The following is a 15,742-nucleotide window of genomic DNA, read 5'->3' as shown; positions in this document are numbered from 1 at the left end:
AAGCCACCGGGTCCGGGACGCGAACCGCAGTCGACTACGTGGGAGTCCAGCGACATAGCCATTACGCTAACTGCTGGTTCCCATGTTATCTAATTTTCAAGGATCATTTTGAGATAGGAAAGAAATTTATTGTGATACAAACAGAAATTATCTTTACTTTTCTGAACTTTAGTTTTTCATCTAAGCCATGTATCTTACCTTCTGTAATGCAAAAAGTGTGGTATATAAGTGGGCAGGATTGAGCTTCATTCTCTCTCTCTCTCTCTCTTTGGAATTATTTAACTTTATTTATCCATTTATTTATTTATTTTAATTTGACCAGAGAATGAGAGTGAGAGAGAAAGTAAAAGCAAGCCACCAGGTCCTGGACTCAAACTATGGTGGACCACGTGGGAGTCCCGCACTCTTTGTTCTGTGGCATCCAATTTATGAAGCTAAGAAGAATTCAGCAGGCCTGCTGGCATAATGGTTACATCACTGCACTCCCACTTAGTTGACCACAATTTGAGTCCTGGACCCGGTGGGTTAAAACTCACATTGGGGGCCAGCAGATGGAGTAATGGTTCCATCGCTGGGCTCACATGTTGTCAACCGTGATTTGAGTCCTAGACCTTGCAGCTTAAAACTCACACTGGGCACATGTGCGTGCATGCTCAAAATCCTAAGAGGAGAATGGAGGAAAAGGGATTGCAGCGTGGCCATTACCCCCAGGGGATGTTTTCTCACTTTCTTTCTGTCTCTCTGGCGAGTGCACGCTTCCTGTAGCAAAAATCTCTCTCTCAAAAACATATCTCACACTGGGCACGTGTGCGTGAATGCCCAAAGTCCAAAGAGGAGAATAGAGGAGAGGGGATCTCCAGGGGGTGATTTCTCGCTTTCTGTTTATCGCTATCTCTCTGGCTAGTGCACACACCCTATAGCAAAAATCTTTCCCAAAAAAATAAAAAAAAGTAGTGGGCTGGCAGGTGGTGTGGTGGTTAAGAGTGCTGGCCTCTCACATAGCTGACTGCGGTTTGAGTCCCTGGCCCAGTGACTTGCTTCCTCTCCCTCCCTCCCTCCCTCTCTGGTCAAATTAAAATAAATAAATAAAGTTCAATAAAGTATATTTTTAAAAAAAGTAGTGATTAGCAAACTTTTTCTTACTTGAACTTTCTTTTCTTTACATTAACTGTCAGTGACTTGGGATCAGCAGATGGCATATGGTTACATCACTGGACTCCCACATAGTCAACCGCAGTTTGAGTCCCAGACCTGGCGACTTAAAACTTACACTGGGCATGTGTGTGTGTGTGTGTGTGCGTGTGTCCCAAATCCCAAGAGAATAGAGGAGAAGAGATTGTGGCATGTCTACCCCCCTGGGGGGGGGTGATTTATCACTTTTTGTGTCTCAGCAAGCACTCTATAGCAAAAATCTCTTTAAGAAAAAATTAAGGACAAAAAAAAAACTGTGTCTTCACACTTGCTTCACTCCAGCAGGTTCACATGAATCTGTTTTATAAAGAATTTTAATCATCTGTTTTGTAATTTTGTGAAGTGGAGAAATATCTTTAGGGTAAAGCATAAACTAAGAATATCACACACTAAGGCAGCAGGAACAGATTCCTATCTAGAGGTTTTCTTCAGAAGATTACATTTTTTTGCTTTTTCCATTTTATCTTGAAATGAATATCCCTCTTATTTTAGATAAAACTGGTGGGAAGGAGTTCTCCAAAGAATTTGAAGAGGCAAGCTCCAAACTGGAGGAATTTGTGAATGGATTAGATAAGCAGGTAAAGAATGGGCCTTCACTAACAGAAGCACTGGAAAATGCTGGAATTTTCTATGAAGCACAGTACAAAGAAGTGAAAGTGGTGGCTAATGTAAGTAACAATTACATCAATACTTACTGTGTGTCAGAGACTGTTTGCATGCTATCTAACTATATAGACAAGCATTACCTCTTTTTTAAAATAATTATTTATTTTTTTTTTATTTATTCATTCATTTATTTTTTTAATTTGACCAGAGAGAGACAGAGGGTGAGAGTAAGAGAGAGAGGAAGTGAGAAAGCAAGCCACTGGATTCAGACTCAACCCTGGTCGGCCATGTCGGAGTGTCCAACGCCTTAACCACCACACCATCTGCTGGTCCCCAGCATTATCTCTTACTAAATGAAGAAATTACTTTCAAAGAGAGTAACCTTTTGTAAGGTAAAATAGTTAAGCAAGGTGGTGAAACCTAGATTGACACCCGGCTCCTTCTGACGTGAAAGCTCACGTATACCCTACCCGTTACATTTTACTAAAGCCTAATGTTTTCGCATTTCAGCAGGCCCATGCCAAGTTACTGTTAACAGGATGTAGAATTATGAAATATATACTTTTTTTTTAATCCAGAAACTAGATGGAGCCATTCTATTGCTAAATTTCATGTAAATTGACTGAACTAAAGACCCATTTTTCTCTCTGCTGGAAGGGGAGGGAGGTGATAAATGGACATTTATATAATGGTCTCTGAAAGAAGCAGTTTTATACTTTTTTTTTTTTTTTTTTAAGTTTTAATTGCAGGGCCGGCAGGTAGCACGGTGGTTAAGGGCTCTGAACTCTCACGTGGCCGTTCGTAGTTCAAGTCCCGGACCTGGTGGCTTGCTTTCTCACCCCCCTCCCCTCCCCCGCCCACTCTGTCCCTCTCTGGTCAAATTTAAATAAATGAATAAATAAAATTAAATTAAATAATTATTTTTTAAAAAGTTTTAATTGCTGTATGGGTAGAAAAGCATGTGGTAGTGTAGGTTCCTCCAGTCCTGCTTCCTAGACAGTCTCTTAACTCATTTAGCTTTTTGTTGTTGTTGTTGTTTGCTTCCGTAATTCCGTCCCTAACTTTTTTTTCCTGTTGCTAGAGGGCGCACATGTGCGCAGGAGAGAATAGGGGGAGAGAGAGAGAGAGAGAGAGCACTCCCCCAACAGGACATGTTATGCCACAAACCTTTTTCTTCCATTTCTCCATCCCATCAGAATTTTGGACACACATCCACAAGTACTCAGTATATTTTTATAAGTCACCAGGTCCAGAATTAGAACCTTATCAGCCATATGGGATTCAGCTCCTCATGCACTATGCTTAACTACTGCTCCATGTGGACAGCCCTCGGTATCATTCTTTCTAAATTTGCGCTACTTTAAAAATAGCTGTTAACTTCTTATGTCACACGTGAGTTTAGTTTATACGGACATGCCTTCCCCCTTTTCCCGATATTGTTGTTTAACTTTTTTAATTCTGTCAGCTACCCTTAAATCTTGAAGTACTAAGTTTACTTTTTTTTTAGTTTGGTTTAGTTTTGTTTTTAATTTGCCAAAGGGTGTGTGCACGCACCAGAAAAAACAGAGGGAAAGTGAGAAGGCATCCCCCTACCCATGGGGGATTGTCATGTCTCAGTTCTTTCTGTTTCTCCCTCCTTTCAGGATTTTGGGCATACAGGCCTGGTGTGTTTATAAAGCTGCCATATTTGGGACTCAAACCATACAGTTAGCCCTGTGGGATTCAGTCACCTAACCACCATGTCATGGGCTGGCTGTGCTACTTTTTGTCCATTAGCTCTAGACTCCTTTCTTTTTGTAAAGGGCTTTCGTGCTTGCCAGAGAGAGAGGAAGCAAGAGAGTGCCCCTGTGGGGCATGGTCATGCCATTTCTTTCTTTGGAGATTTTGGGCACATGTTCCCAGTGTGTTTTTAACCCACCAGATCTGGGGCTTGAATGATGCAGTTGGCCATGTGGAATCTAGTGGCCTTAACCACCCACACCACTGGCTCGCCCTAGACTCCAATCAACTATAGTTTACTTTGATTTAGTCATGATGATAATATTTATATTTGATTCTGTAATCATAATTCTTTCTCTAAAGGTTGAAAATTAATTTTTTAAGAAGTTTACACTATAACTATGTAACATGTTCACTGTGAGGTGTTGTGGTAATCATGGTTATACCAGGAATTTTTTCGGGGGCAGGGGGGAGGTTCTTGGAAAGTTTGCTTTCTCATCACTTTTTTTTTTTTTTTTTTCTTTTTTGGACTCATCACATCAGATATTCTGAGTTCCCATTTTTCCAGGAACATCCCCACCTTAACTTATCCGTCCTCTTGCTCCTATTTCAAGTGTTCTCTAAGTCTCATATTTAGATCGTTCTGTACTGCTCTTTTGATTTATTTTCCAGATGTCATGTCATTTCATAGTTTTATTTTGCTGGAGCATTCTCCAGTAATTTCCCAAAAACTGGTTTGTGAGAGGTAAATGAACCGGGTCCTTATGTATGAAAATGTCTTAAATTAGGCCAGCTGGTAGCATGGCAGTTAGGTGGCTAAACCCTACTGCATGGCTCAAGTCTTAGACTCAGAGGCTTGAGAAACATACCAGGCATGTATGTGTGCATACCCAAAATACCAAGAAGAGAGTAAAGGAGAGGGTTTGAGTTATGGCCATCTTCCATGGAGGGTGCTTTCTTACTTCCTTTCTCTTGCCCCACCCAGGGAGCACACGCCCTCTGGCAATTTTTTTTTTTTTTTTTTTGGAGAGATTTTCACTGTAGGGCGCGTGCGCTCGCCAGACAGACAGAGAGAGACATAGAGACAGAAAGTGAGAAATCACCCCCCAGGGGGGATGGTCACGCCGCAATCCCTTCTCCTCCATTCTCCTCTCGGAATCTTGGGCACGCACGCACACGCGCCTGGCGTGAGTTTTAAGCCACCGGGTCCGGGACATGAACCGCGGTCGATTACGTGGGAGTCCAGCGACATAGCCATTACGCTAACTGCTGGTTCCCGGCAAATTTTTAAAACAAAAAGTAACATTGGGCTCCAAGGCCTGATGATTAAGCTTGCCAGATGCCACGTCTGACTGCCTTCTTCATATCCAGCCATGATGGCTCGAAAAACACGCGAGGTGGTATGTGTGTGTGCCCAAATTCCAGCAGGATGGCGAGATGGAAAAGAAATTGGCAAGACTGTGCTTAATGTCCCTTTCTGGCTCTGTAGCAAGCACACACACCCTCTGGCAAAAATTTTTTTACAGTTATGTTTATGGAGCCAGCAGGTAGCTTGATGATTAAGGTACTAAACTCACATATGGCCAACCACTGTCTGCATTCCAGACCTGGACTCTTGAAGATAACACTGGGTGTGTATACATGCATGCCCAAAATCCCAATGTAGCACATTCACCCTACATCAAAAAAACTAATAAAAATGAAAAGTTGTGTTTACACTATATTGTAGTCTGTAAAGTATGCAGGTGCATGTTGTCTAAAGAAAGGCAATGTAATTGAGCACACAAGCACACGCACCCAGCATGATTTTCAACCCACTGGATCCAGGACTCAAACCACAGTCAGCCATGTGGGAGTCCAGCGATGTAACCATTATGCCATCTACTGGCCCCATGTAATGTGTTTCTTAAATGATAAGACCTGAAAGTTGAAATTAGTATTGATCCATAGGCTGCAGAAGAGATGTTATGTTAGCAGGCATGAAAACAGCATTAATCCCCTGTACATCTCCATCAGAGTTTCTGGGTGACCAGATGTACTGTCAGTGAGCATTTAATATTTTGAAAGGAATCTTTTTTTTTGTTGTTTTTTAGGTTTTTTGAACATTAGGTATTAACGGTGGACTTAAAATATTTAGTAAACTAAGCTATAAACAGATATGCTGTAATCCAGGCTTTGTCGTTCCACTCATAGAGCACAAGCAAAGTAGATTTATCACAATTCTTTTTAGTTTTTTGCTGTGGGGCACATGCACTCACCAGAGAGACAGAGAGAAGGAGACTGAGAAATCACCCCCCAGGAGAAATGGCCACATCTCAGTCCCTCTTCCTCGATTCTCCTCTTGGGATTTTAGGCATGCATGCACATATACCTGGCATGTGTGTTTCAGGCTGTTTGTCCCGGACTTGAACTATGGAGTCAGCCATGTACGATCTAGTGTCTTAACCTTCATGACACCACCTAGCCCAATTTAATGTCATTTTTAAGGGATATAGGATTTTCAGAATGGGGAATGAGCATTGACTTCACTTGAAAGTCACCAAATGCATTAACCCCTAACAAGAGAGTCAACCTGTTTTTTTTTTTTTTTGGGGGGGGGTTCTTTTTGCTATAGGGCGCGTGCGCTCGCCGGAAAGACAGAGAGATAGAAAGCGAGAAATCACCCCCCAGGGGGAATGACCATGCCACAATCCCTTCTCCATTCTCCTCTTGGGATCTTGGGCACGCACGCACACGCACCCTGCATGAGTTTAAGCCACCGGGTCCAGGACTTGAACCGCGGTTGGCTACATGGAAATTCAGTGACATAGCCATTACGCTAACTCCTGGTCCCGAGTCAACCTGTTCTTTGAAGCCAGGCATTGAATCTATAGTATAAAAGTCCTAGATCAAAACCTCTCAAAAGAAAAAATCCTAGATGGTGTCTTCTTCCAAAGTAAGACTGTTTTTTTCTATTGGATTGTCATGACACATTTTTGCATACAAAACACATCGTGACTTCCCTGACAACCTAATACAATGAAAATCTTTTGTTTAGTGTAGCCACCTTCATTAGTTATCTTATCTAGATCTGGATAACACTACATCTTCTGCATTAGCACTTGCTATTTCACCATGCACTTTTTTCTTGGAGATGGCTCTTTTCCTTAAATCTCATGGGCCAGCCTCTGCTAGCTTTAAACTTTTTTTCTGCAGCTTCCTCACCTCTCTCAACCTTCATAGAACTGAAGAAAGTTAGGACCTTGCTCCAGATTAGCCTTTGGCTTAAGGCGGTGGTCCCCACCCAACCTTTTTGGTACCAAAGACCTGTTTCATGGAGGACAATTTTTCTGTGCACCAGTGGGTGGAGGAGATGGTTTGGGGATAACTCAAGCATGTTACATTTATTGTGCATTTTATTTTTTTCTTCTGAGATATTTTTACTATAGGGTGCATATGTTCACTGGAGAGACAGAGAGCGAGGGATGGCCACGATGCAGTCCCTTCTCCTCCATTTTCCTCTTGGGATTTTGGGCATACATGCACATGCACCTGGTGTGAGTTTCAAGGGTTTGTGGTTGAACTGCAGTCAACCACATGGGAGTCCAGCACCTTAACCTCTACACCACCTGCTGGCCCCGCATTTTGTGTTTATTATTATTATAGCACTGTAATATATAATGAAATCGTTGTACAATTTACTATAAGTACAGTATTTGCAGCTGCTTCCCAATGCCAGGATCACCACCTCAGCTCCACTTTAGATCATCAGACATTAGATTCTCATAAGGAGTGGGCACCCTAGAGCCCTCACATACACAGTTCTCAGTAGGGCTCATTCTTCTATGAGAGCCTAATCTCACCACTGATTTGACAGGAGGCAGAGCTCAGTCACTAATCTAAATGATGGGGAGTGGCTGTAAATACAGATGAAGCTTTGCTGGCTTGCCTGCTGCTTACCTCTTGTTGAGCAGCCTGGTTCCTAACAGACTAGTACTGGTCCATGGCCATGTATTGGGGACCACTGGCTTAAGCTAATGTTGTAGTTGGTTTGATTTTCTGTCTAGAACTTTCTCCATATCAGTAGTCAGGCTGACTTTAATCATTTGTGTGTTCATTGGAGTGGAACTTGTGATTTCCTTCAAGAATTTCTTTTTCTTTGTCTTCACACCATGGCTAACCATTTAGGTTAGGAGGCTTAGCTTTCAGCTTGGCTTAGCTTTTGACATCCCTCCCTCACTGAACTTAATCTTTTGACTTAAAGTATGAGATGTGATTCTTTCTTTTACTTGAACACTTAGAGGTCACTGTAATTGTCCTAGTTTCAACATTGTTATATCTTAGTGAATAGGAAGACCTGAAAAGAGTGGGATGGGGTCAGTCAGTGGAGCAGGTAGAAAACACAGTATTTATTAAGTTTTCTGTTTTATGTGTTTGTAGTTTGTAGCACCCCCTCATAATTACTACAATAACATCAAGGATCATTGAGCACCATAGCACATCACTATGATACGGAGGCTTTGATGTAGGCTGTGTTTGAACTTAGCTGTCAGTTTTGGGATATGGACTAAGGCATGATTTGTGTGAGTTTGTTTTTGGTTTTAGGTTTTGCCATAGTGTATGTAAGTTTACCAGAGAGAAATAAAAGGAAAGTGAGAAGTCACCCTCCAGTGGGATGACCACCCCACATTCCCTTCTCCATTCTCCCCTTGGGATTTTGGGCATGTCTGCACACACACCCAGTGTGATTTTCAAGCTACCAGTTCTGGTGGACTCAATCCACCATTAGCCCTGTGGTAGTCCAGCACCTGAAACACCACACCACCTTCTAGCTCTTAAAAACATTTTAAAAAGTTTATTTATCTTTTCTATGAGAGAGAGAGAGAACTGGGCACCCCAACAGAGTTTTTATAACACTCCCAATGCACAGTGCTTAACCACTGTGCTATAGGGTAGCCCTCTAATTTTTTTTAAGGATTATTTACCTTATTATTATTACTATTTTAATTTGCCATAAATCATATGCACTGACCAGAGACAGACAGACAGAGAGAAAGGAAAAGTGAGAAAGCAAGCCACAAGGTCCAGGACTCAGACTGTGGGCAGCCATGTGGAAGTCCAGCACCTTAACCACCCCACCACCTGCTTTCCCCCCAATTGTTTTGTCTGACCTTGCTTCCCTAATTTTCATTATATTTACTTATTTCCTCAAATCTCAGTGCGTGTAGCCAGCCAATCTCCCAGCACGATCAGCCGTCCCTGCCCACCTTTCTGAGTTTTCCCTCTCCTACTTAGGCTCCAGTATTCCCTGCAATGCCTTCTTCCCATGCAGACATTATTTTTGCCCTGTTTTGACTTCATTGTCTCACTCTAGTCCATCAAGTCTTTTCCCTGCTCCAGCTAATGGGTTTTGGACTGAATTATTCAAGAAAGAACAGGGAGGGGGTTTTCTCTATTTGTTTATTTTTATTTTTATTGCTTTTAGATTTTTGCAATAGGGCACATGTGCTCACCAGAGAGACAGAAAAAGAGGGAAAGTGAGAAATCACTCCGCAAACAAAGGGAATGACTATATCACAATCCCTTCTTCTCCATTCTCCCCTTGGGATTTTGGGTATGCATGGACACGGCACCTAACATGTTTTTCAAGCTGCCTGTTCTGGGACTTGAACTTTGGCTATGTGGGATTCAGTACTTTAACTACCACACCACCTGCTGGCCCTCTGTTTTCTCTGTGACATAGTGAACATAGCTATATGGGTTTTGTTAGATAATTATAAATTTGGTTTCATCTGTTAGGAGTTATTTCTGGTGTTTGTTTTTTCTTTTTAGTAATTGGGACCTCTCTCTCAGCATACTGCCTTATTTTTTTTTATTGAATGCTAAACATTGGATATGAAATTCCAATAAGTAATTTTTTGTCTACCTCTGGTTCACGCCAGCTTCTAGGATGTAAATTTTCCCACTGAGAGTCTGGATCCAGCACAAGAGCGCCCTCTATGGAATGATTTGAACTTAGTCCTTGTCTCAGCAGCATGAGCACATGTTGACTTCTGCCCTGCTGTACTGAAGCTTTCTGCTTGGTTTCTTCCCTCTTAAACAGTTTCAGAATTCAGCCAATATCTTGAAGGAAATATTGCTGAACCAGGTCTGTCCTTTCTTTTCAGTCAAAATCTTGACCTTTTAAATCTCTAATTTTGGTCTGTTCTGCCAGCAAAGCTGTTGAAAGCTCTGCTGTTTTCCCTCTTTCTTTAATAGTGGTTCTCCACCTTGTCCTTCTGCCTGGATTCTCAACTTCCTGCCCAGCTACCAGAAAACTGGTGGACCCTAAGGGAAAAGGTAGCTTTAGTTACTTTCGTTAGGACCAGCCACTTGAGTTTTCGTTGCTTCAGCATTCTCCAGTATTCAGACAGGGGTATGTGCAGGTGTGCACACACAGAGATACACACACACATGCACCTGAATCTTTCTTTTCTGTTTGTTTATAGGGACCTCGGTCTATCACAAGCTACTTAGTTATATCCAGAAGCAAAAGCTAATTTTTAGTGTATCATGTGGTTAAAAATAATGTTTTGGGTCTGATGGTTATGGCAGCTGAGTCCCACGTGGCCGACTATATAGTTCACATGGCAACTTGAGCATGCCAGGCACGTGTTCATGTGTACCCAGAATTCAAAAAATGGAGGGAGAGGTGGACAAGAGGGAATGAGGTGGCATGACCATGCCCCAGGGGGGATGCTTTCTCCTCGTCCTCTCCCTTAGTCTCTCTGTGTCTCTCTGGTATGTGCCCATGCCCTCTAGGAAAAGTAAATAAATACTATTACTGCAATCTAAAATGACATCACAAGTTAATTGTCTAGGACTCTAAAAATCAAACAAACAAAAGACACATAGCTTGAAGGCATTGACAAATAAGATGGTCAGGGAATCGGTGGGATTTAAGCCAAGTGATCGGTATTAATGTCAGTAGTGGTAACTCATTGATTGTGAGTACCCTTGGTTTGATGTACTAACAGTACACTACTTCACCTCTGGTGCTCCTGCCAAAAGCCCACAACTCTTGTCTAACCATGAGAAAAACATCAGACATCTCAATTGAAAGTCTACAAACTACTTGACTAGTCTCTTCAGAACTGTCAAGGTCATCAGATATAAGGGAAGTTCAATAAATTGTCATAGACAGGAGAAGCCCGTGGATTCGTGACTACTAAATATACGGTGGTATCTTTTTTTAAAAAAAGAATTATTTAACTTTGCTTATTTATTTATTTTTAATTTGATCAGAGTAAGAGCAAGAGTGAAAGATAGAGAAAGTGAGAAAGCAAGCTGCCAGGTCTGGGACTCGAACTGCAATCAGCCATGTGGGAGTTTAGAGTCCTTTACCACCACACCACCTGCTGGTGTCTTTTTTAAAAAAATTATTTGTTTTTTTGTTTGTTTAATTTGACCAAAAAGAGACAGAGAAAGAGGGAGAGGGAAAGTGAGGAATCAAACCTCCAGGTCTGGGACTTGAACTGTGGTCAGCCATGTGGGAGTCCAGTGCTTTAACCACCATACCTCCTGCCAGCCCCTATACTGTGATATCTTAAATGGGGTCCTAGGTTAGGTAAAAAGTGAAGGCATCTGACTAATGTATGGATTTCAATAATTATCAATGTTAGTTCATTGTAACAAGTGTACCATACTTGATAGATATGAATACTAGCAGAAATCAGGTGTTGGGAATGTGAGAGCTCTCTGCACTGTCTTTGTAATAATTTTGTATACCTAAAACTTTCCTAAAAGAAAAAAGGTAATTTTTGCTTTTTTTTTTTTTTTTTCCTGGCCCTAATAAGTTAATTTAAAAAAATATCATGGGACCAGTTGGTGATAGAGTGTTAATTCAACTGGACCCACATGGGAAAGGGCTGGTTTGTCTCTCTGGATCTCTGTGAGCAGGCCAGTTGTGTGGGTGCCCATGATCCAGGCTGTTAAGAGTAGGGTGGGAGACCAGCAGGTACTGTAGTGGTTAAGGCATTGGACTTCCACATGGTCAACTGCAGTTTGAATCCTGGACCCGGAGGCTCGAAACTCAAATCAGGCTGCGTGTGCTGCTTGCCCCAAATCTCAGGGGGAGGATGGAGGAGAAGGGATTGCAATGTGGCCGTCCTTCCCAGGGGAGTGATTTCTCACTTTCTGTCTGCCTCTTTGGCACATGCCCTATAGCAAAAATCTTTTTTAAAAAAGATTAGTGGATACCAGTTTTGTGGCCTGGCGGTTAAGGCAACCAGATCTCGCATGGCCAACTGGGTGGTTCAAATCCAGTGGCTTGGGGCCAGCAGATGGCATGGTGGCTAAGGCACTGGACTCCTACATGGCAACCAAGGTTTGAGTCTTGGACCTGGCAGAACTGACTGACTTTCTCATTCTCCCTTTCTCTCTCTCTCTGTTTCTTTCTGATCAAATTGAAGAATAACAATAAATAAATTAAAGAAAAAAAAATTCCAGTAGCTTTAAAAACGTGCTGGGCCCATATGCATACATTTGTAAAATCTCAGCTGGGTGGACAGTTGGAGAAGTGAATGCCATGTGACCATGTCCTCCTGGGAGGCGCTTTTTCCCATCTACCTCTGTCTCTTTGTCTCTCTGACAAGTGCATGCATCTTCCATTTTTCCTTTCTTTTTTATTTTTTTTAAACAGTGGACTTTGACCTCCTGGGCTATCCTTTGTTTTGGGATTTGATTTTTGTCTGTCTTATTAAACGCTGCCTCTTCAGTACCTAGAAGAATGATCAGCACATTTGGGCTCTCAATAAATTTTGGCTGATAAGATAAATAGATGGCATGAGAGAAAATGAATTACAAATAACATCTAGGTTACTAACCAGGCCACTGTGTGGATGATAATATTCTCTTAGGAAATACAAAAGTAGAGAGAAAACTCTACTCTGCTTGATGGTTGATGTTTTCTTGTTCATATCAGTGTTGTAATTAATACTAAGGAGGAAATCTCACTCGAGAATTTTCCCCAGAGGATTGAAACTCCTTTTTCTCTTTTAGGCATACAAAACCTTCGCCAATCGAGTAAATAATTTAAAGAAGAAGTTGGATCAATTGAAGTCAACCCTTCCTGATCCTGAAGAATCACCAGTTCCTTCCCCAAGCATGGATGCTCCCTCCCCCACTGGTTCTGAGTCTCCTTTTCAGGGAATGGGAGGTGAGGAATCCCAGTCACCAACTGTAGAGAGTGAGAAATCTGCCACACCTGAACCTGTGACAGATAATCGTGATGTGGAAGACATGGAACTCTCAGATGTGGAAGATGATGGGTCAAAAATCATTGGTATGTCTATTTTAGTCCATTTTTCTAATAGCTGAATACCACTGACTAGGTAATTTAATTAAGAATAATGCAGGACCAGCAGTTAGCGTAATGGCTATGTCACTGAACTCCCATGTAGTTGACTGCAGTTCAAGTCCCAGAACCAGTGGCTTAAATTCATGCCGGGCACATATGCATGCGTGCCCAAGATCCCGAGAGGAAAATGGAGGAGAAGGGATTGCGGTGTGGCCATCCCCCCTGGGGGGTGATTTCTCGCTTTCTGTCTCTCTGTCTTTCTGGGGAGCGCACGTGCCCTATAGCAAAAACCTCTCCAAAAAAAAAAAAAGAAAGAATAATGGTTTAGGGGCCAGCAGGTGGCGTGGTGGTTAAGGGCACTGGACTCCCATATGGCCAATCACAGTTCAAGTCCCAGACCTGGTGGTTTGCTTTCTCACTTTCCCTCCTTCTCTCTCACTCTGTTCTTTTCTGATCAAATTGAAAAATATATATAAATAAATAAAGTTAAATAAAATACTTCTTAACAAAAAGAATTATGGTTTAAGGGGCTAGCAGGTAGTGTGGTGGTTGAAGCACTGGATTCCAACATGACTGACCATGTCCTGGACCTGGCAGCTTGCTTTCTCACTTTCTCTCTCTGTCTCTCTCTGGTGAGCAGATGTGCTCTGTAGCAAATTTAAAAATAATAATAATAACTCAATTTTTAAAAAAAAGGAATCATAATTTATTTAGCTTATAGTTTTGGAGAGCCAAGGTCAAGGACTCATATTTGATGAACGTGTTCTTGCTGGTGGTAACTCTGTGGAGTCCCAAGGCAGTGCACAGCATCACATGTCTAAAGGGTCAGAGCATGTATTCCTGTCAGCTCAGATCTCATCTTCTTTAAAGCCACCAGAATTTATTTATGGGCACCTCCTCATGATATCGTCTAATCCTAATCACCTACCAAAAGCCTACCTCTTGGGCCAACTGGTGGCATGAGAGATAAGGTGGCTGGATCCCACATGACTGACTGCATAGTTCGAATCTTGTACATTGGCTTGAGAAATATACTGGGCATGTGTGTGTGCCCAAAATCTCGAGAGAACAGAAGAGAAAGGGTTGCAGCATGGCCTTCCCTCGTGGTCGGTGCTTTCTCATCTCCCTCCTCACCGTCTCACTCCTGTCTCTCTCTCTGGTGAGCATATGTGCCTTATAGTAAAACCAATAAAAACAAAACAAAACAAAAGCCCACCTCTTAATACTATTATAATGGTGATAGCATTTGGATCCATGAACTTTTAGGGGACACATTCACTCCATAGCAACATCCGTATGTGATTAACAGACAATTTATTCTTTATCTGCTTTGCTTTCCCATCACTGACTGTATCACAGGCAGGTATTAAAAGATAGGACCAGCTGGCGAGGTGGTTAAGGTGACTGGATCCCACATGGCATATTGCACAGTTCAAGTCCCAGATCTGAAAACCTGAAAAACATGACAGGCACATGTGTATGCATGCCTAAATCTCTGAGAGGAGAAAGGAGAAGGGATTGTGGCATGGCCATTCTTCCGCAGGTGTTTTCTCACTTTCCCTTTGTCTCTCTCTGGTGAGCCCATGCACCGTATAGCAAAATAATTTAAAAAATAATAAAGTTGTTTATAAAGAGAGCTCAGTCCTTACAATATTAGAACACCAAAGTAGCATTATTGTCTCCAGCGAAGTGATTCAGGATTTGGTATTACATGAATTAGGAATCATTGCTTGGGGCCAGCAGTTAAGTGAGCCAGATCGACCCCACGTGGCTTACTACATGGTTTGAATACAGGCCTGGCAGCTTGGATAACATGCTGGGTACAGGTATCCAGAAGCGCAAAACCCTATAGGCTAGAGAAATGGAGAAGGGGGTGCAGTCCCACGCCCCATTGAGGGATGCTTTTTTCCTTTCCTTTTTTCTCTCTTCGGTGAATACACATACCCTCTGGCAATTAAAAAAAAAAAAATTGGATCAGCAAGTGACAAAGAGGTCAAGGTGGCTAGATCCAACCGGGCTGACTGCATTTCAAGTCCTGGATCTGGTGCCTTGAAAAACATGCCAGGCACGTGTGCTTATGTGTGTGCCCAAAATCCCAAGAGGAGATGGAGAAGAGATTGCAGTGTGGCCATCCCCCTAAAGGTGATTTCTAACTTTCCCTCATCACTTTCTTTGTGTGTCTCTCTGGTGAGCATACATAATAGCAAGCAAATTAATTAATTAAGTGAAAAAGAAATGGGGAAATCCATTAGAAAAAAATCAGGGACCAGCAGGTAGTTTAAGTGGTTAAGGCACTAGAATCCCACATGGCTGACTATGGTTCAAGTCCCAGACTCAGAGGCTTGACACTCAGGACCGGGGCGTGTGCATGTATGCCCAAAATCCTGAGAGAATGGAGAAGGAATTACGGCATGACCATCCCCTTTGGGGGGTTGTTTCTCGCTTTCTGTCTCTCTGGCAAGCTCACATGCCCTGTAGCAGAAATCTCTCTTTTTTTGAAAAAGAAAAAAAGAAAAAAGATTGCTCAGGGTCTTCACCATTAATTATAGTAGGCACTAGCTATGCATGACTGTTAAAGCGTTTGAAATATGGCTTGCTGCTCGAGATATGCTTTAAGTATAAAGTAAACACTGGAGGGGCTGGCAGGTGGCGTTGTGTGTGTGTGCTGGACTCACAGTTTGAGTCTCGGACTTGGCATCTTCCTTTCTCACTTTCCCTCTCTCAGGTCAAATTTTAAAAATAATGATAATTAAAGAATTCTTAAAAATATATAAATAAACAAACCCTGGATTTCAGAAGACTTATACCTCTAAAAGAGAGTAACAACACCTCATTACGCTCGCCAGACAGACAGAGAGAGACAGAGAGACAGAAAGCGAGAAATCACCCCCCAGGGGGGATGGTCACGCC

At 42.2% G+C, this 15,742-nt stretch overlaps 1 protein-coding gene across 3 annotated transcripts in view; it reads left to right on the top strand.

Annotated features, from left to right (window-relative positions):
• RPRD2 (regulation of nuclear pre-mRNA domain containing 2) overlaps window positions 1-15,742 on the top strand; it is a 106,361-nt gene that overhangs the window by 65,835 nt on the left and 24,784 nt on the right. For all 3 annotated transcript variants that reach the window (XM_006168465.3, XM_006168464.3, XM_014584159.2), the window contains 2 exons: window positions 1,684-1,859; window positions 12,535-12,817. In XM_006168465.3, coding sequence (XP_006168527.1) covers window positions 1,684-1,859; window positions 12,535-12,817 — 459 coding nt within the window. The remainder of the gene's footprint in view (window positions 1-1,683; window positions 1,860-12,534; window positions 12,818-15,742) is intronic.

This window comes from Tupaia chinensis, unplaced genomic scaffold (genome assembly GCF_000334495.1).
Source record: "Tupaia chinensis unplaced genomic scaffold, TupChi_1.0 Scaffold145814_1, whole genome shotgun sequence".
NCBI lineage: Eukaryota > Metazoa > Chordata > Mammalia > Scandentia > Tupaiidae > Tupaia > Tupaia belangeri.
This window is presented reverse-complemented; position numbering and strand designations above follow the sequence as displayed.